Here is a 20,931-nt window from a genome sequence, read left to right on the forward strand (position 1 = left end):
ATACTGGAAAGCCAAGGTCTTGGCTGGGCCCCTGCTCACTCCTTTCCTCTTCCGGCCCTGCAAAAGTCCTGGGAGCCTGCTGTCTTCCCAGCACCCAGCCCCTGACCAAAGCTTGGGTGGAATGATCCTCCACAGCGGCTGGGCAGGTGGAGAGAAGAGGGCACTGTGTCCTGGTAAGTCAGTGTGAGTGGTGCGGGTGGCACAGTGCCCAGAGCTTAGAGAGCAGCTGCCCTTTGTTGTATAAATATGTGCATAAATCCATGTGTGCTCCAGCCCAAGATCAGCCCAAGGTCAAGATACTGAGCAGACCTACAGCAGCATCACAGCAGACATGGGGGAAAAGGGAAGGTTCTGTCTCATGCCACAACCTCCTGTGGGGAGCCCTATGGCCCTTCAGCCAGCAGAAACATGCATAATGCCTTTTATGATCCCTTTTTGTGAAAATCCAGGCTACAGGGCAGCCACAGAGATGCTCCTGAATGACCCATAAGGAAGGGCCTGCCATGCCTCGTGGTGTGACTTACATGCCAGGCACTGGCTGGTGGTGACACACTTGGCTCACCCACAGCCTGCAGCACCGGGTGTCTCTTGTAATTACCCCTGGAGACCAGTCAGTCCAGGGCTGGTGCAATCAGCCACTAGAGAACAAGGGCTCCACAGGGTGGGGTGGCCAGCCACCCATGACACAGGTGGACAGAAATTAGGTCAAGGCAATCAAAGGCATTAATGGAACCAGGCTCCAGCATGCAGGACACATCAGATCAAAGCCCTACACCATTTGTCTCAGCTCTGCCTTGTGCTGGAGCCAGCACATATCCCACTTGCTGCTATTTGTCCTCTGCTTATGCTACTGACCTGGGACCATCAGCCTCACATTTGACACTAAGAGAGCCAAGCAGGACCCACCCTCTTTCCCCATTTTTGACCCACTGTGGAGTACAAGGCTGCTGTCTGTGGGTAGCCCTGTGCTCTTGCTGTCATGCTGTTGAGATGTCCCCACTTACGAAAACACACCCCCTTCCCTTGCCTTTGTCTTCATGGAAAGTCCCAGTACACTTGTTCATGCCAGATCCATCTATATATGCTGGGGTGCAGGTTTTTCATCCCAGGCCCCATGGAGTGTGCAGATGCCCTTGCTCAGCAGCCAGGGTGCCTGGACTCACGGAAGAAGACAGGACACAAGGAAGGTTGGCAGGGCTGCTCACGGAGCTCGCTAAACATAATGAGATTTTCAACAGCTGGGGGAAGCAATAAAGAGCTGTGATTGAATTGGCTCCAAGTGGCAGCTTCCACGACAAACACAGCACAGCTGCCTTCCCCCCCACACTGGGAGGCCATGCTCCAGCCTGGGCTGCCTCAGCCTGCCCTGCCTGGAAAGGGCACAAGGACATGGGAAAGGGCTAGGAAATGCCTGCAGTCACAGGGAGCTCCCAGTTTTCTAGCGTGCAAGGAACTGATCCCTTGCTTTCCAGCTCCTCCAACACCTGGACACGGCATCCCTGCCCCCACATGGCTGTGGCAATGGTGACCTCCAGCTGAAGGGCTCCCATGGGCATCTAGAGTACAGCATGGTCACCCTGCTCCCCTGTGCCCTGGCACAGAGAGGGGAAGCCAACAGACACAGGAGGACAGGCACACAGACAAATTCTCTACCTGGAGGTGGCTGTGTTCATATTTTCTCCTGTGAATAATCTGAGCCGTGACCTCCCTTTAACCTGCCCTATTTAGCCCAAGCTGTAACTGTGTCAGGAAACAAAAATCCATGGTGTGGATGATCACAGGACCATGGGCCAGTGGGGGAGTTACTCAGGGAGGTGTAGCCTGGCTGACCACTGGCTCAAGAGTGGGGAGCTCCTTGCAGCACCCACCTCTTGCTCAGGCATCTGGGAGGACTTAGGGTCAGGAGAGCAGAAGGGACTGGGAGCATCTCTCTTACGCCAATGGGGCTGGGGTGGGATGTGTCCTTCTCAAGCAGAAGCTCAGTGCTCAAAGGGGAATGGTTCTCCAGCATTTCTTTCCCCTAGCAGGTTTTCTTTTTGTGAGTTCTGGATGGGAAAGGAGGCCAGGGGAAGCTGAGGATGCTGGTCTGCTAGTGTCAGGATCTCGGGGGTGAATTGTGCCTGTGAGTGTGTTCTGTAGGATCTCTGGCAGGCACTGTGCTGAGCTATGCATGCCTTCACCAGACTTCCCCTACACATTGCTGTGCTGCTTCTGAACTCCTCCCTGCAGCAGCATCAAGCCATACAGATCAAAGGGCAGTGATGAACCAGGGTGAAGGCTCTGGCTGCCCTGATGTCCCAGTTTATCTGCAGCTGGCAACTTAGTACCACACAGATCCTCACTCACTCTCCCTCTGCCATGGTGGGGAGGAAATTCAGGGCGGGAAAAAGTTGTGGGTAGAGATAAGAGCAATTTAATAATTTAAACAATATTGTTGTTGCTGTTGCTGTTGCTGCTGCTGCTGTTGTTATTAATAATAATAGAAATTTAAAATCATAATTTTAATTAAAAGGAGAAGGATAAAACCAGAGTGAATTAAATGAGGCACAACACACTTTCTCACCACCCCCTTATTGGTACCCAGCAGTTATCAGCAACTCCTGGGCATGGTGTTCTATGGCATGGAATATCTGGGCAGTTTGGGTCAGCTCTCCTGGCCATGCCCCCTCCTGCTTTCTTGTGCACCTGCTCCCTGCCAGAGCCTGGGAAACTGAGCAGTCCTTGAGTAAGGGTAAAAAGTGCTGAGCAACAGCTGGAACATCAGTGTGTTATCAGCATTATTCTCAACTGAATCCAAATCAGCACTGAAACAGCTACTGGGCAGAAAATGAACTCTGTCCCAGATGAAACCAGGACACTTGCTCTCCTGGTGCTTGCTCAGCTGGTGCTGTGGGTCACAGGCACCACCTGGTCTGAGGCCAGCCCACTCTAGTATGGCCCTGCTTGTCCCAGCACTGCAGCCAGACCAGGTTCTTGGCATCTGTGCTCCTGCCTCACATCTGGCAGAACCATAAGCCCTTCAGGTGTGCTGCAAAGTCCCTGGGGAGTGTTACTAATTGCTTGGCAAGATGCAGGAGATGAAGAAAGGCTGACACAACCTCGTGGGATGAGCATGGAGCTGTTGAGAGCCACATTTCCTAGGTCCAGGTCAAGAGGACAACGAAAAGCCCTGTTATCTGCTGGGCAGTGTTGAAGGATGGGAGCATGGCCAGGTACTGTGGGATAAGGTATTCAGGCTGGTTCAGGAGCAGGCTGGATAATGCTGGAGATGGTTGCATTGTCCCTGCCTGGCAAGAAGTGACCTGGCTCCTGGTGATCTGTGAAGGTCCCTGTAGTGCTGAATCACTGCAAGAATGTGGACTTGGAACTGTTGGAGGAAAGGAAAGTCAAGGAAAGGGCTTTGGAACTAATAAGGGGACTAGAGCATCTGCCCCATGAAGACAGGCTGAGAAAGCTGGGGATGCTCAAGGTTTAAGAGAAGGTTGTGTGGACACCTCAGAGCAACCTTCCAGTGTCTTAAAGGGGGCCTACAGGGAAATCAGAGAGGGACTTCATCAGGAACTGTGAAGTGATAGACAAGGGGCAGTGGCTTCAAACTCAAAAAGAGTAGGTTTAGATTAGATATTAGGAAAACAATTTTCTATGTGAGTATGGTGAGGCACTGAAACAGGTTGCCCAGAGCTGTGTATGTTCCAACCTTGGCACTATTCAAAACCAGGTTGGATGGGGCTTTGAGCAACCTGGCTTAGTGCAAGGTGTTCCTGCCCATGGCAGAGGGACTGGAACAAGATGATCTTTAAAGTCTTTTCCAACACAAACCATTCTGTGATTCTGTGCAGTTGTGCTCACATGGCCGCACGTCACATCACCCTGGGTTACACGTGGTGCAGGCACAGCCAGAGCTGCCTGTCCCTCCTTTCAGAGGTGATGGCTGGCTTTTTTTTATCAGTGCTCTCAATGTTTTAAATTTCACTGCCCCCATGGGGCTCCCAGCAGGCACGCACTCAACTGGGCTCAGGCATCAGTGCCTCCCAGGCACAGGCACTGGTGTTTGCTTGAGGAGAAGCAGAGCCGGGAGCTGAAATCACTGTCCAGCACTAGGAGACAGGGATGGATGTGGATTCTGTCTCCATGGATGTCACAGCTCTGGCACCCAGGCATGAGAAGCATCGACGAGATAACAGGAGGCAGCAAGCAAACCCTGCCAGGTGCTGTGCTGACTATGCTGGGAGAATATTAATGACACAACAAATATTTGCAGCCTTCATGCTGCACACAGTCCCTCAATGGCTTTGCAGCTGGAGTGACAGGAAGGCAAAGGGGGCAACAGCAATGTGCCTGCACAGCAGGGACCTTGCCAGTCCCTGCTGGCATCTGGATGAGGGCTGCTGCAGCCTGCAGCCATGGTTCTGGGTGTGGAACATGCATGGCCCTGATGGGCTCAGCAGCACACAGGGCACTGGGAAATGTAGTCCAGCTGCATCACTGGACTGGGTGCCACTGGACACCACCAGGCTGAGGCTGAGACCTTCTCCCGTGTACCCTGGGCTCCTCAAGCTGACCAGGCAGGCTCCAGTCACTCTGTAATTGGGCCCACCTGCTGGGCCCTCAGCTCCTATTTCCTACAGGACAGAAGCATGAGATGTTTTTCAGGGAACAGCTGTCTCATAAACAGGGAGCTGGGGAACATAGAGGACTTGGGGGTGGAGATGTGCAGGGTGATGTGTGGTAGTGTGGGAAAAGAGCAGAGATCTCCTGGCACGGAAGGAAAGAGGAAATTTGGGACCAAGAGGCTGCACCCACATTCTGGAGACAAGCACCAAGGGGAGTAATTTGAGTCAGCCAGTGCTCTTTGTCCTGCTCACCCCTGTGTCTGCACAGCCTCTCCAGGCTGAAAAACCCTCGTGCACTTTAGCCTTGTGCCTGCTCTGGCAGCACACCCCTGGCAGCAGCAGCCATTGATTTTCCAAAGCATTTGCAGAGAAGGAGTCTCAGGTAGGGATGGGCTCTTGCACATGGGTGCAGAGGAGGGCACTGCTCACGTTCTGGCTCTGGGGCTCTGAGCAGGGCAAGGCTTTGGTCAGGGTGGATTATGGATTACTGGTGGCTCATCCCAATCAGAGCATTGCAAGGACCCCAGTGCCACCCCAGTGCCCCCAGTGCTGTTGTGGAATAGAGGTGGGAGTGCAGCAAGGACCAGGTTTTCTGCGTGGAGAGCCCCTGCATCCCTCACTGCCCTGCACAGAGCCTGGCAAGCCCACACCTGTGGTGTGCCCTGATCCTTACAAGAGAACTCTGCACTTCTACAGCTCCAGCCTCCATAGCCTGGTTGAAAGCTCCCACCCCTGCTCTGCCTGGGTGATGCACAATTCCCAGCAGGCAGGGTGAAGATGTTTACTAATCCCTGAGCCTTTTCTCTGCAGGAGAGGAGGGGTGTAGAGCCCAGAAAGAGAAGGGCAAGGAGGACAAAGCCCCCCTCCTCTCTCCCCTGCAGATCCACGTGAGCAGAGTACAGCCAGGGAGACCTCCTTCCTGCTTTTCCTCACCAGGGATTGAGGAGCTTAATTCAGGGTTTGCTGCAGGCTCAGCCCAGCCTGACTTTGCACCCAGCTGCTTAGTGTACTTGCCTGCACCATGGGAGGGATTTGGGGCACTGGAGACTTTTAGCCATGTCTCAGCTCAGCCCTGCTGTGCCAGGCAGGAGCAGAGCGTGATGGAAATAGCACAGTAGAGTTACCAGTGCTGATGAGAGAAGGGACTGCAAATCCTGCAGCAGCAATTTCCACAGTCAGAGCCATCTCCAGGGCTTTAATTTATCCATTACAACTTAATTGGATGTAAACCCAGTCACTTGTGAGCAGCAGGAGCTCTGATCAGGCAGTGGTCCTGAGTTTCTGTCTTCAAGAAGCCTCACCAGGCCTCCCCATCCCTGCTGTGGTGCCTTGACCATCAGGAATCTGCTGCACTCACGTGGAAGGGAGAGGCTCTCCTTGTTGCCCCAGGCATGCTGTGCTCCTCTGAGCAGTGTCCCACACCACTGAGGAGCTGCTCATGGGGCTCATGTGGGTGCATCAGCATGCTCAGATACCCAGGGCTGAGCCCGGGTGGGCACCCACTGCCACCCATCTGAGCAGCCACAGCTGGACACCAAGGCAGGAGGGCACAGACTGAAGCCTCCTGACCCCACTGCCAGATGCCGTTCTCTCCTCCCATCCGTGGAGCTGCTCCTGTCATTTTGTCAGGCTGCTGTCAGCAGGACTGACATGTGAGGATGAGGAAATGTAAGAATGTGGCCTGTTGCACAGCACTCCACCCCATGGCTGCAAAGCCTCGCTGGCACATGCTATCCAACAGCCTGGCAGGCTGGAGTGGTACTGGTGAGGAAAAGGATGGCTCAGACCCCATGAGACAGGGACTGGCTGAGCCCTGTCCCGAGTCTCTGCCTTCCCACATGTAGGAAACTTGCCCTGCACAAACCCACTCCCTCTGCAGGCCTGGAAGAGCAGGAATACCATGAATTCCTAGGGGGAGGGCAGGGCACTGTTCCCACTATAAATAAATGGGAGGCTCAGTTCCCTGCTCTAGCCCACAGGGTTATTCTCCCTTCTTAGACAAGGAAGAAAACCCAGCTCATGGTCCAAGGTGTTTATATCGTGCTTGATGGCACCTGGAGCCGAGTGGTGGCAAAAAAAAGAAAAAAAAGCCACACCAAGAGATACTCCATGTGGCTGCTTTTCCCAGCAGGAAAATCAGCTGGAGTGGTGCAGAGCATGTGCAGCCAGTCCTACCACACAGGGGAAAAGCTGTTTGAGGGGAGCTGCAGAGTCAGGGCTGTGGCAGCGCCCAGAGAGAAGGCTAGGGCAGGGCTGGGCCAGCACAGGCAGGTGGATGCCAAGGAGAGCGTCAGCAAAATGTGTGGGACTGAGCAAGGGCAGATCCAGCTGCAGAAAGTCCCTGGGCAGGAAGGACAGGACAGATCAGCCTCAGAGCAGGCAAAAGGCCTGAGGTGGGGGAGCAGCAAGCAGAAGGAAACCAGGGAGAAGTGGAAGAGCTCAGGAAAACAAGGAAGGCGAAAAGGTGCCAGAGGCACCGGGCATGCTGTCACTGAGAGGCTGCTCCTGCCTGCTCCTCCGGAAGACAGATCCACTGCCCCTGGGACACCACCCAGGCTGGGTGCATGGGCAGACTCCGAGCCCCTGATCCAAGGGCAGAGATCCAAGGCTGTACCAAGGGGGCTCAAACTGCCAACAGCTACTTGTATGGGGGAACTGGTCCCACGACACTGTATAGGGTGGGGCTGGATATACGGGGAGATCCGATCAGATCTCCATGCCTTTTGTCCGTCCATCAGGAACTGGGTGCTACAAAGACAAAGAGAGTCCCGTAGCTAAACGAGAAATCCCGGCAGGGCCCGGGGAAAAAAGGAAGTCCCACACCTACAATGCGCATCCAGGTGGGACCCCGGGGAGCAAGACTCCCACGCCTCTAAGGTGCATCCAGGGGTTGAGGACAGTCACAGCCCTGTGTCCGTGGGATGTCCAAGCTCTGCCCCGGAATCTCAGGGCCTCACAGCACACTCTGGCGCGCAGGGAGACGCCCTGTCGGCACCCACCGGAGCCCGTTGCCGCTGGACGCGGACACGGGGGCGTGCGGGACCGGGCGGCCAGCGCGGGGCGGGGCAGGGCGGTGGCGGGGGGGGCTCTCCCGCCGAGCTCGGCGGCGACGCCGGCGGGTCCCAAGGAGTTAAGGGCTGTCCCCGCCCCAGCCCCGCCCCGCCGGTGCCAGCGCTCGGGGCGGCGGAGGCGCAGCGCCGGGCCGCGGCAGGGGTCGGGGGGGCGCCGGCGCCGGGCCATGAGCGCGGAGCGCCCCGGAGCGCCGCCCGCCCCGCGCCGCCGCCGCCGCCGCCGCTAGCATCGCCCCGGGGGCCGGGAGAGCGGCGGCGCCCTGGCCGCGCGGCTGCCCCGGCGGGGATGTGAATGGCGCTGGGGGTGCTCGGCGGGACCGACATGGAGTGGGAGAAGCTGCCGCGGCGGCCCAGCGAGGGCGAGGGGGAGGCGGCGGGGCCGTGGCCGGGCTGCGGGCGGCTGCGGCCCTCCTCGTACCGGGCGCTGCGCAGCGCTGTCTCCACCCTGGCGCGCATCGACGACTTCTACTGCGAGAAGATCGGGGCCGGCTTCTTCTCCGAGGTCTTCAAGGTGTGCGGGGCGGGAGCGGGGATGGCGGGCCGCGGGGCATCCCGCCGCGATCGGGCGTCCCCTGGGACCGCGGCAACAGCGCAGCCCCGGCCGCGCCCTCGGCTGGGGAGCGGGATCCCCCGGCAGCCGGGCGAGGCCGGGGCTGCTCCGGGCGGCGCCGAGCGGAGCTGGGGACGCCGCGCTCGCCCCGTCCCGGCCGGGGCGTTGTGGCTCCATCGCCCCGGGCAGGGGGAGGGGAACGCCGGCTCTGTTTACAGCCGGGGAGGCTGAGCGCTCCGAGCGCCGCGCCGTGGGGTGCGCGGGGGGTCGGGTGGCGGCAGCCGAGCCCCGGGGACCCCCGTCACAGGGCTGGACAGCCGAGCCCGCCCGGGGTGTGCCGGTGGCAGGCAATCCAGGTAGCGTTCCTAGGGACTGCAAAGTGATGTCCGGCTTTTCCGGGCCTGCTGAGCAGGTGGTGTGCAGGATTCCCCGCAGGACCCCCACGAAGGTGTTTGGCTGTGGGACAGGTGCGTGATGCTGTAGAAGAGCAGGGGGCTGGCTCCTGGCTGAGCCCCCAGAACTGCCTTTGTCCTCCATCCTCTCAGGGACTGTCAGGGTGGGGATGCCTGTGTGTGGCCCGTGCCCAGGATAGGGGTGTACGAGTGCTGGTGGGGAGCTTGGGGTCTCCAGCAGTGAGGCAGAGGTGCATGCTGGCAGTATCCTGCCAGGCCAGTGCACTGCTTCTGGGGATGAAGGGCTGTGCCTCGGTGTCACCACTACCTCTCCTCACCAGAGGGGAGGTGTGTGCATGTGTTGTTTTCAGCCTCGGCATCACTTAAGGTACCATAAACCACGGGCTAGGACTGCCCTTAAGTGTTGATCTGCTGGCTTCATATCCCTCAAAGAGCAGCTTAAGGCTGGGCACAACCCCCACTACCTGCCACCACAGTCACTGAGGTCACAGGCAGCACAACCATCAGGGCATTCACATCCTGGCAGTACCCTGGGGTCCCTCTCCAGCCCTGACACCATTACCCACTCAGCAGTGGGACCCCAAGACCTGTTTCCTCTTCAGCCACCCAAGAGGTGTCCTGTGAGGGGCCATGGGGAATGTCAGAGAGGTCCCTCTCCTCCATGCTCCCTCCTGGAGCTCCCAGTGGAGCCATGACCTCCCTGCTGGCTGGGTTTCTGCTATTGATCTCTGGCTTGGAGTGCACAACAACACCTTGGAGCAGAGGGAGGCATTTAATAATGTCAGGCGTGGATATGGCTCTTTAATAATGGATGCTCCGGTGTCTCAGCGAGGCCACAGTCTCTTCTTGCCTCGCTGTTTGCTTTCCCCCTCTCTGCAGGAGCCACAAAATGCTCCTTCTCCCATACACTGTTCAGGTTCTTGTAGGGCCACTGGCACATAGGATTTGGGGGATTGGCAAAGGTTGAGGGGTGGGAAGGGATCAGGATCAGTAGTCGACATGTGTGCATGGTGGCAAGGAAGCAGGGATGGGAGGGGGCCAGATGGGGCTTTGTGCTCGTGCGGTGGATTGAGTCCAAGAGCTCAGCAGGATGGTGGGGTAAGCCTGGGATCTGAGCTGGGGTTTGGCCGCCAGAGCTCGCAAGGAGGACAGAGCTTGGCAGGGCAGCCCAGGACCCATTTTCCTCCCACCTCCCTTGCTCCTTCTGTAGCTTTCCAAGGCTGTGGGCACTTGAATCTGCCTGCTCTGTGTGGCTCCTGAGCTATGTGTCATTCCAGCCTTGGTGGGTGAGGGGAACAGGGAGGGGACCTTGACATCTCTGCCCCTGCACAGGTAGCTCGGTCCTGGTGTGGAGCTGAGCCAGGGCCAGGCAGGGTGCTGACAAGCATCTGACTGTCTTCTCAGCATTAAAACCAAAGGGTTCAGTGTGTCCTAGCCCTGGTGTCTCAAGCTAGCCCCTCCAGTCAAGCACCTCTCTCAGAAAGGCTGTCCAGAGCAAACAGGAGACACCAGTGACAAGAAGCTGCTCTTTTTCATGGCACTTGTTCATAGCTGATTCCCCACTGTGCTGCAGAGCAGGGCTGTTTTCCCTCTGGAGCAGCTGGTTCTCAGTGCCTTTCCCTGTGCAATTTCAGAGGCACTAGCCCCCCCATTTTCTCAGATACACAGACATTGCAGGAAGCCACCTCTCTATTTCCAATTGACTGAGCAGATTGAGCCAGGTCTGTTTGTGCCAGGCATTTTCTCCAGCCCTTAAACCATTGTTGCATCTCTTCCTCAAATCCCTGTCTTACTTTCCCATGTGCTGGCTGCAGCAGACACAGGGACTGTGGGCAGCATCCTTGGGGCTCTATCCAGAGGCCTTCACTCATCTGAATCTCAGCCTTGTGCCCTGATGTTGCACATCCTCTTGGAAATGCCATCTCCCAGTGTGCAGCTCTATGATGTGCTCTGTCCAGCACCCCATTTCCATGTTGTGTATGTGTGTTTGTGTGGTTTAGCAGCTCCCAGCATGGGCATAGCTCAGGAGAGGGTTTTGGCATCACTGTCACTTGCCCATCTCTGCTCACTTCCCCACCAACCTTTGGAGTTTTCTATTTACTTCCAATTTTCCGGTGCAACTAATGGAGCAAGTCCCTTCCTCTTATCTGCTGCCCTTCATCAGGGACCTTGCCTCGTTTTACAGAGCAGAATGAAGCAGCGTGACACTGATGGGGAAACTAAGGCAGGCAGGGAGGAAGTGAATTAGCCAAGGTCAGCCAGCCATGGCAAGGCTGGGAGCAGCCCTGGCCCTGCAGCTGCCGCTTGGGAGTCCTGGGCACAGGAAACGTGTTGTGCTGACCAGCTGGAGACCTGCCAGCCCCTCTCCTGCTTTGTCACAGGGCATGCTCCAGCCTTGCCAGCCAGGCCAGGCAGTGATCTGCCACCACAGTGTAACACTGGCACTGCCCCGGCCCCTGCTGTGCCCTGGGAGAACAGAAGGTGGGGGATGCTGGTGCTCAAGCACCCTCCAGGAACAGGTGCTTTGTCTCATCCTCAAAGTCTGTCTTGACTGATTCTGCCTTTTCCATTTGATGAGCACGCTTTCCAGTCCCAGCCTGTTGTGTTACTGTGATTCCTGTGAGCTCAGATGCAGTTGTTGTGGGTGGCTGTGGGTTACCGGTGGCATTGCAAGCTCCCTTGTCCCCTCCTGTGTCCCCCACAGAACTCTCAGGGGTGACGGGTGCAGGATGGTGTCCCTGTGTGACTGTGCCCTGCCTGTGTGGGGCAGGGCAATGAGCAGAGAGTGGGGCTGTGTGCCAGGCTGTCCCCAGTGCAGGCTGCCGGGGGGTGGCTGCTGAGACCTCCGGATGGGGAGATGTCAGGGAGCTTTGCCCCATGTCTAGACGGGAGTGCCGGCTGTGGGGAGGGAGCAGGCCGTCTGCTTGCTCTGATTAGCATGCTCTTTAAATAAGACTCTAATTTCCGCTGTTAAAAGAGCTCAGATCCCTTGTGCCCAGGCTGGGGCTGCCGCCAGCCCGGCCCATCCCCCAGCCCTGTGTGGTGGTGGCAGATGGGGACCAACATGCCACGGCACCCTGGCTCACCTGCGGAACCCCTGAATGCACCGGCCATGTGGGATGCCGGGGAGCATCGGTGAGGGGTGAGGGCTTGCCTGTTTCCTGGGTGGGGGACAAGTGGCATGCCCTCCCCCTGCAGCCCCACACGGCTGCCCGGCTGAGCTCAGCTCCGGGGAATGCGCTGGGATTCCTGGGCACCATGCCAGGGTGCATGAGAGAGGCGAGAGGGGACGCCTTCCTGCCCGAGGAGGTTGTGCTGCCTGCTGCCTTCTCTGGATGGGAGGAAACCCCCTTAGTGGGGGGCTTCGAGCCCCCTGCAGCCACAGCTGATGCCCTTTGCTGCTGGGTCTGTGTCAGGGGGTGCCAGGGTGCTGGGCTGGTGCTAGCACCTGGACAGACTGGGTAAACTGGGCAGTGCCTGTGGGAGTCATGGAAAGGGAGCCTAACTCCTTCCCTGCTGTCCCAGGCCTGGGCTTGCCTTGAGCTGTCCCAGGTGTGGGCTCGCCTTGCAGGGGAGATGGCAGAACAGGGCCTCACAAGTGAGTTCACTGGACAGCCTCAAGGACATCATGCCCCATGGGAGTGGAATCATGGAAAAAGACATTGGGGCAGGGCTGTACTGGGCAGGAGCTCCTGGGATCCCTGGGATAATTCCTGAAGAAGCGGCTTTCACAAGACCGTCCCTCCCCCAGGCTGCCTCTCCTCCAGTCTAAAGGTGTCCAACCCCATGTGACTGCGCTCAGCCCTCACTCAGCCCATTCCAATGGCAGGTGGCTTTTCAATGAGGAATTCAGCCACGGCACCTCCCGACCGTGTGGGGCTGAGCTGGCGCCCACCAGATGCTGTTCCCTGATGCAGGGCTGCCACTGCTGGCAGGGAGCTGGCCAGCCCTGCGGCCGTGGCCACCAAGTGCCAGCACTGTGCGTGCCACACGGCATTCCTGGCGTGGGCGCGTGGCGCCGGAGCCATGCCGCCTCCAGCCATCCCGGCGGGCATGAGCCTGCCTGCAACACTGAGCCCGGTCCTGCTGTCTGGCAGCTGCTGGTGCCAGCCAAACTGACCCAGCCAGTCCTGCCAGCCCCACGTGGCGTGGGAAGGGAAGGAAGCACTGCCACCAGGAGAGCTGGGTCAGGAATGATAGCTTTTGCTGGGCAGCACCCAGTGCCAGAGGCTGGGCAAGGCTGTGGATCCTGCTGGCCTTGTCCAGGCTCTGCCTTCCTCAACCCCCGGCTCCATGGGGAGCTGGAGGGACCAAGGGAGACTGTGCCCACCCTGCTTTGGTCACACAGGCCACCTCCTTAAAGCCTGCACTGAAGCCTGGCTGAGAGCCCAGTTTCTGTTTCTGGTGCTGCCCTCAGCTGCCCCACCGACAGGGATGCAGTGGAGGAAGGACAGCGATGGGTGAGATGGGGTGGGGTTTCCCCTTGCCCTTGGTCCAGGTGTGACCAAGGAGTCCTGGGGTGTCAGGATGGCATTGTCAGCAGTTCCAGGTGCTGCTGGGCAGTGGTGTGATGAGCAGAGCAGTGAGCACAGGGAGGATTGGAGCCCCATTAGAGGGAGCGCTCTGGGCGCTCCCCACAGCAGGCTCTGCAGTTTCACCCTGGGACAGGCTCTCCCTGAACCCAGGAGCTCAGTGTGTCCAGTGCTCAGCAAGGAGGAGGCGTGGGGAAATCTGCCCTCCCTTCTCCCTGCAGCATGGTGGGTGCCAGGATAGGGGCCTGTGGTGGCAGGTGTCCGGGTGTCCCCTTGCCACTCGTCAGGGTCCACTCCGAGCTCTGCTGTCACGTGGCCCCTGTCGGTGGGTCAGGAGTGCCAGCTGGCTCTCTGGGGCTGGCTGGAGGTGGCACAGGTGTAACTGGAGCAGGGTGCCCACAGGCAGGTGTCTGCTGAATTATTCAAAGCCTCTGCATGAGCTCAGGGAGCTGATGGTGGCACAACACAGTTATTGCCTCTCACTTCCACTCTGACTGGGACTGGTTTGGCATCAGTGCACACAGACATGTAGAAGGACTTTCATAGAGCACTCATTTTCCCCAGGGCCTCTTGAAGGGATGTGCTGCTGCTCCATCCCCTGGGTGTTTTCTGCTGGATAGATCCCCATCGTGGCATGCACCCCAGGAGCAGTGCTGGCCATGGGGTGAGAGGAGAGCTCTGGAGGGGCCAGCATGCCAGCCTCCCTCTGTTGTGGTGGGGACAAGGGCCAAGCTGGGAGCAGGACAGGGGTGCTGGACATCCTGCCTCCTGCCAACCCCCTGTGTTTTTCCTGGGAAGGCAATCCCTGACGTGAGGGGTGTTGTGGGGGTGTTGTGGGGCTGGCCAGGGCTGGCACCAGCTCAGCAGCCTCAACCAGCATTGACTAAAAAGGAGAAGAGCAGGGAGCTGACGGCAGCACTGAGGAATGCCTGTGCCTCCGTGCACAGCTCTGTGTGTGCTGGGGGGCAGCTGGGATCCACTGGGTTGTCTCCCTGGGCAGCTGCTGCTCCAAGGCGGGGCTGGCATCCCACCCCCTGCACCTGCTCAGGAGGGGACCCTCAACACTGGTTTGGTCCCACCACAACAGTGTTAGGTCAGGGCATCCCCTTCTCTTCCCTTGCACCACATGCCAGGGAGCTGCAGGTGGACAGGGTGTCCGTGCTTGGCCATGCTCCAGCTGCTGTTCTTGGCGGGGGACCAGGCCCCCAGATCGCATGACAGTGTTGGGCTGGGGCTGGCTAAATATACAGCTCATCCAGGCTCCATGCCCTGCCAGACTAGGGTCAAGAACTACAGCTGGCCACACCTAGAGCTGGTTCCGAGGGGCAGTGTACCCCCTCTTTGCTCCACCCCATACTGGTAGGGTCTGGCAGGATGCCCCAGGAGGGATGGGGCTGTGTGTCATCTGTCCTGGGAGTGCTTGGAGACATGGGGAAAGTGCCCCCCTAGCCCTGGTGGTCCCTGGGGTGCCGTGGGATGCTTAGCTCCCCTCTCTGGGCTGGGGTGTTGTCCAATTTTCGGCTGTTTGGATGGCCTGGAAAGGCCCAGGGTGGCCTTGGGACAGCCCGCGTTTCAAAGGACGAGAAGAGGCTTCAGTTCTTTTCTCGGTCTCGGTGTTTATTAATTGTTTATCTAAAAGATTTTCTCTCGGCCTGACAGAGGTCTGCTCAGCAGCCAGCCATGAGAACACTCCTCCGCCCTCCGGGCGGTCACCTATCTTTATACCCAAAGTTACGTGTACAATATTTATCATTTTTCTCCAATACCTTTCACCCTTATTGACCAGTGCACTTTTAGTAATGACCAATCCCAAAGTGCCACCATCACCACAGAAGATGGAGGAGAAGAAGAAGAAGAAGAAGGACAGGACACGCCCCAATTCCTCCATCTTACTTCTCTAAACCCCCCTGTACAGAAATCCTAAACCCTGTGTTTCACTCTCTAATTAACTAATCCTTTCACCATTCACTCCGGTGAAATCCTCCTATCCTCATACAAGTGTCGTCTCCTGTGTAGGATCAAAGTCCAGCCACCAGACACTTCTGGCAACATTCCAGGACTCCCGAGCCCCCCAAGGGTGGTCTCGGTGACTCAGCACCTCAGTCCTGAGGTGCTGAGATCCCACAGGGTGGGAGCCGGGTGAAGCCTGGTGTCCATGGGGGCTGCAGAGGTGGGGCTCAGCCTTCCCTGCATCCCCTCCAGGTGCGGCACCGCCAGTCGGGGCAGATCATGGTGCTGAAGATGAACAAGCTGACCAGCAACCGGGGCAACATGCTGCGGGAGGTGCAGCTCATGAACCGCCTCTCACACCCCAACATCCTCAGGTAGGACCTGCTCCCCCACTGCCAGCCCCCCTTTTCCCTGGCCTGGGAGTTTGGAGCTGATGGTGGATAAGCTGTTGGGGCTGGTCCCTGCCACAGCCACCCTCAGATCTCCTCTGTCTCACAGGTTCATGGGGGTGTGTGTGCACCAGGGACAGCTGCATGCACTGACAGAGGTAAGAGTGTGGCAACAGCCGTGAGTCTCGGGGTTCCTGCAAGCCTGGGGAAGGGACAGTGATGCCTATGGGGACACATTCTTGGCCTGTGACATGTGCAGACAAGGCCTGCTGGGAGGCTGTGGTGTGGGTTGGTTGGAATATGCATTAGGAGGAAAGATGGGGAGCGATGCTGTAGTGCAATGGCCTGGCTCTCCCCATCAGTACATCAACGGTGGGAACCTGGAGCAGCTGCTGGACAGCCCTGTGCCCCTCTCCTGGTCCATGCGTGTCAAGCTGGCCCTCGACATCGCCCATGGCCTACGCTACCTGCACTCCAAGGGCATTTTCCACCGTGACCTCACCTCCAAGGTACAGGATGTCCCAGGGCACCGCATTCCCATGTTGTCCCGTCTCCGTGTTGCTTCCTTGCTGGCCGAGGTGTGGCAGGCTGGGGAGCAGGAGGCTATGCTGGGGCATGCTGAAAACACTGGCCAGGGAGGTAGGGCTGGTGCACTTGGTGTGACAGGTCCTCCTGTGCCCACAGAACTGCCTGGTGCGCTGCGAGGCCAGTGGCTACACAGCTGTAGTGGGTGACTTCGGCTTGGCAGAAAAGATCCCCACCTACAGGTACGTGGGCAGCATCCACCTGCCCATCCCCATGCCTGGAGCCCACTCAGAGCAGAAGCTGGAGAGGGATGGACCTTGGGGATGCAGCTAAAAGGGTGGGAATGACCGCAGGGCATCCCCAAAGGAGCAGTAATTAGCATTGACTCCATGACTCTCAGAAGGCTGATCAATCACTTTATTATACTGCACTTATTAAGAAACCCATCACCCTCACCAGGTGGTCACGATATAGGTGAATCCAGTCGTTCTTTCAATCCAAACCAGTGGCCAGTTAAGAAATCACCGTTTGGTAAACAACTCTCCATAACACATTCCACATGTTCTCAACAACAGGTGCAGCAAGCGAAGACAAGAATTGCTTAGCATTCTTTTCTCTGACCTTCTCACAGCCTCTCCCACGATAGTGTTGTCTGTAGCCAGAGAGGTGCTGCCACGGGAGTGGGGGTGGTGAGATAGTCCCTGGCAGGGCAGACTCCAGGAGCAGTTTGGGAATGGCTAGGAGGAGGTGGAGAAGAGGGGGATGTGACTGAGGAGAGATAAGTTTGTAGAGCACATGGAAGAGGCTTAGCCCAGGAAAGGAGATAGAGATGGTGATCTGGGCTGCTGCAGCAGGGGGATGGGAGGTTGGGCATGTAGGGGACTGGGCAGCCTCTGATATTCCCCTTATCTCCCAGTGAGGGCAGTGAGAAGGAGCCGCTGGCCGTGGTGGGCTCCCCGTACTGGATGGCACCCGAGGTGCTGCGTGGGGAGATCTACAACGAGAAGGTGAGGCTGCCCTGTGTGGGGCTTTACTCAGGCTCGTGCTGTGTGCTGCCAGTGGTTTGCAGTCCTGAAGTGCATCCAGCGGAAAGGAATTGGGCATCCCTAAGGTGACAAGGTGCCAGAGCCCCAGTGTGGCGCTGCAGGGAGGAGAAGGGCTGTGGCCTTGCAGCATGGTGGGCACATCAGCTGGGGGCTGCAGGGTGCACTGACGAGTCCCTACTCTCTGCAGGCCGATGTGTTTGCATACGGCATCATCCTGTGTGAGACCATCGCTCGTGTGCCAGCTGACCCCGACTACCTGCCCCGCACTGAGGTGACTCTGGGATGGGAACGGGGAGTTGTGGGCAGCAGCACTGGGGCTGGGGCCATTTCATCAAACAAGGGGGGGCCATTCTGTATGGGGCAGAGACCCATGTGCAGAACTGGTCCCACATCTCAGGGCTAGGGTGCTGTGTTCCACTTGCTGCCCAGGGAGGGATGGTCTCTGCTGGTAACCTCAGAACCCACAGTGAGCCTGGAAAGGAGAACAGGGCAGTTACATTAAGGCAGAGGGCAGAAGTGGTATGTGTGTCATAATATCCCCCAACCTTAGCCCAATTTGGGGTGACGTCAGAGTCCTCCCCTGCTGTGTCCCTGCTGGGGTGCTTCCAGATCCACAGTCCTGTGTGACAGTGCAGGGGGTAGGGGGCCAGCCCATGTTGGATTCCCTGGGCCTTGTGGTGCCCTAGGAGACCCAGCCTTACTCTTCTTCCTTTCCCTGGTGCAGGATTTTGGTCTGGACATCACCACTTTCCGCACCATGGTGGGAATTGACTGCCCAGCGGCCTTCCTCCAGCTGGCTTTTCACTGCTGCAGTGTGAGACTCCCACCTCCGCTGGCTGCCCTTCCCAGCCAGGGCAGGCAGGCAGGACAGGCTGCCTGGCCTGCTCACAGGGCGAGCAGGGAGCTGCCTCTGCTCTGCAGGGCTCCCTGGGGTGCCTGAGGAGGCACAGCCCTGACGGGGAATCCCTGCTGCCCACAGATGGAGCCCACCTCCCGCCCCTCATTCCTGGAAATCACGCAGTGCCTGGAGAGCATCCTGCAGCACCAGCTGGGCGCCGAGGGTGCCAGGACCCCCCTGTTTGGCATCGGGGAGAGTCTGCCTGCATCTGGAGCTGCAGCCACACTCACTGGTACGTGGGCGCCTCGGGCACATGCCGTAGCAGGGTGGAAAGGTGGGGGAGTGTGGGGTTTCCCATCCCACCCCATCAGCTGTAGGGGAGGAGACAGGGGTGTGTGAGGTCTGTGGGATAGAGCTGGTCCCTGTTCCTCCCTTGGGGTGCACCCCTACCTTGTTGGGTGCTCGACACCCCATAGCACCCCACAGGGGCAGCTGCTGGCTGCTGGTGACACTCTCCTGTGCCCATGCCCAGGGGTGGCCAGGAGGTCAGGCAGCCACACCGAGCAGTCGCCCCTGCGTGAGCTGGGGACACAGCACCTGCAGCCAGACCAGCGCCTGTCCCGCAGCCAGTCTGACATGTTCCCTTCCAAGTCACCCACCCTGCTGCAGCCACTGGAGCCTTACAGCGGGGCCAGGTCCAAGGAGACATCCCCCCGTGTCAACCCCTTCTCCCAGCGTGAGGACCTGAAGGGGGGGAAGATCAAGCTCTTTGACACGCCGAGCAAGTCGGTCATCTCGCTCACCTTCGACCTGCCGCCCCCCGCCCCGCTGCAGCTCAGCAACCCCGTGACACCCGAGCCCGCCGTGGAGGTGCAGTGCGACTTCTCAGCGCCCGCCAGCAGCCCCCGCAAGTGCCACTCTCTGCCCTCCTCTCCCGAGCTGCCCCACCGGGGGGGCCTGGAGCTGGCTATGGGGTCCTCTCATCCCACTGACGACCCCCAGTCCCCCGCCCTCCTTCGTCCCCCAGTGTGGGGAGGAGCCCCCAGCGCCAGCTCCAAGGCAGAGGAGCAGATGGACTGTGGCCCAGAAAGCTCCAAGCGGCCGCAGCCCGGCCCACTGCCCCTCAACAGCAACTTCATTTGCACCTCATCCTCGGGCACACGGGCCTGGCAGCCAGACGTGCGGGCCCCCAACGGGCTCCTCATCAACAACAACCACATGATGGTCAGCAAACCTCTGGCCTGGGGCAGCGGGCTGGAGCACGGCTCCTCTGAGCTCAGTATCTCCTGCGCAGCAGCGCTGGAGCGGACGGAGCGCTCGGCCATGCTGCCTGGGCACAGCTCCAGTGCCATGCTGGAGCAGGATGAAGTGCTACCCTGCCCTGGCTGCTGCCTCAGTCCCTTCAGCTTTGCCTCCATCTGCCACCGGCCAGCGCCCAGCCCGCCCCGCTACCAGAACCTCAACTGCGAGGCCAAAAGCCTCATCTGCCACGACCGGGGCCAACACCAGAAAGCCCCGGGGCCAGTGCTGGCTGAGCCCAGCCTGAAGCTGCCGGAGGCACAGTCCTAGTGATGGGGACCCTGGGGAGTGGGGCTGAGTCCAGCTGCCCCTTGCACCCCTCTGCAGCCACAGCACTGGGCAGTGCAGGAGCCTGGCACATCCCCACAGTCTGTCATCACTCGGCACGTGGTGGCCACCAGTGGCCGTGGTGCCAAGTGCTGTGGCTGCCGCGGCGCTGCCCAGGCACTCAGGCACCCACCCCACCAGGATCAGCCTTGGGGATCTGCAGGGAACCCTGGAGGTGGGCTGGGTCTCTGCTGGGGACCAAAGTGCAATAACACTGCTGCCCTGAGCACTGCCCCGAGCGGCAGGGCTGGTCCCCCGCGGGGGCCACGGGGCTCAAGCCCTGGATCCAGGACCCCCTTTCCCCAAGGGCTCACCTTCCTGCAGGCTCTTGCAGAGGGGTTTACAATGAACCTGCTACCTTGGGAGACCTGGGAGTTCCTTGCACCCAGGTGGGTGAGAGGGACTGGGCTGGGGTAGAGAGGTCAGCGTGTGTATGTGTGTTTTTGGGGATCCTGGGGGGCTGGTGGTGTGTGTCCACAAGCGTGGGGAGCACAGCCAGTCCCTGACATGGGGAGAAGAGGGCAGGGGACCGTAGAGGGGCAATGCCTGTGGGCAGTGCATGGGGAGGATTGCCAGCACTAGGGTTGTCCCTGCCTGACCGATGCTGAGGGTTGGGTGCTGAGTCAGCACAGTTCCCTCACATCTCCCTGGCACGCAGGTTTGGGAGCAGGATGCTGGCAGAGGGGCCAGGATGCCATCCTGGCATCATGGGGATGGGGCCAGTGGGCAGCACAGCTAGGCTGCCTGGCCCCCGGCAAGGGTGGGAGCCGGCTTTCCTCCCTCCTGCACAATGCACTGGTGAATGCAGAACTCTTTGTGTTTTTTATTATTATTAATAATAATTGCTAGTAATATATACCCAGCTTATTTAAAGTGTTCAATAAAAACTGAATGTCCTAGCAACTCTGACTGTTGGCACTGTCTCTTGGATGCACGTCAGATGTGGGCCCAGAAGGTTGCGTGGTCTTGCCTGGGCACTCTGGGGAACTCCTCCAGGACTGCAAACCAGCCTGGCTCAACCCAAGATCTCAACTCCCTTAAAGCACCCATCGCGATTGAGATGCCTTCAGACAAATTCATTTTCATTATTTAGGTTCTTTGGGTTCATGTCTTTGAATCCACAGTTTTTGCTGTGGTGTACAAGAAAACAAAGAGCAGAAAAACTGGGTCTCTTTATTGGTATAAAGCGAGTTTAGCCAGCAGACAAGACAGATGAGTGACACGTGCCCCCTCCAAAAAGCCTGCCTTTAACACCCTTTTCCTCTTCATGCAAGCTTACTCACACAGCAGTTCATCAGCTATATATGGCACACACAACCTTATCATAGACTGAGAGCATTTTCGCCTGGTTGAACATCACTTCCTCTGCTCTCACCTG

At 58.6% G+C, this 20,931-nt stretch overlaps 1 protein-coding gene across 1 annotated transcript; it reads left to right on the top strand.

The window, feature by feature from the left end:
- The first annotated feature begins 7,860 nt into the window (after positions 1-7,860).
- TESK1 (testis associated actin remodelling kinase 1) lies at positions 7,861-20,462 on the top strand. Its single transcript, XM_064735554.1, has 10 exons — positions 7,861-8,195; positions 15,382-15,503; positions 15,628-15,676; positions 15,881-16,027; positions 16,203-16,285; positions 16,960-17,050; positions 17,277-17,360; positions 17,814-17,903; positions 18,069-18,219; positions 18,460-20,462. Exons 1-10 carry the CDS (start codon positions 7,977-7,979, stop codon positions 19,494-19,496), a joined length of 2,073 nt encoding a protein of 690 aa, XP_064591624.1. The 5' UTR covers positions 7,861-7,976; the 3' UTR covers positions 19,497-20,462.
- Positions 20,463-20,931: the final 469 nt, after the last annotated feature.

Source organism: Zonotrichia leucophrys, chromosome Z (genome assembly GCF_028769735.1).
Source record: "Zonotrichia leucophrys gambelii isolate GWCS_2022_RI chromosome Z, RI_Zleu_2.0, whole genome shotgun sequence".
Classification (NCBI taxonomy): Eukaryota; Metazoa; Chordata; class Aves; order Passeriformes; family Passerellidae; genus Zonotrichia; species Zonotrichia leucophrys.

What these genes read in the sequence shown, in the direction of transcription:
- TESK1 (XM_064735554.1), top strand. Translation starts at nt 7,977, where the DNA reads ATGGCGCTGGGGGTGCTCGGCGGGACCGACATGGAGTGGGAGAAGCTG. An exon ending in TCTTCTCCGAGGTCTTCAAG is followed by an intron (nt 8,196 to 15,381) that starts GTGTGCGGGGCG and finishes CATCCCCTCCAG; the next exon opens with GTGCGGCACCGCCAGTCGGG. An exon ending in GGGAGATCTACAACGAGAAG is followed by an intron (nt 17,051 to 17,276) that starts GTGAGGCTGCCC and finishes TACTCTCTGCAG; the next exon opens with GCCGATGTGTTTGCATACGG.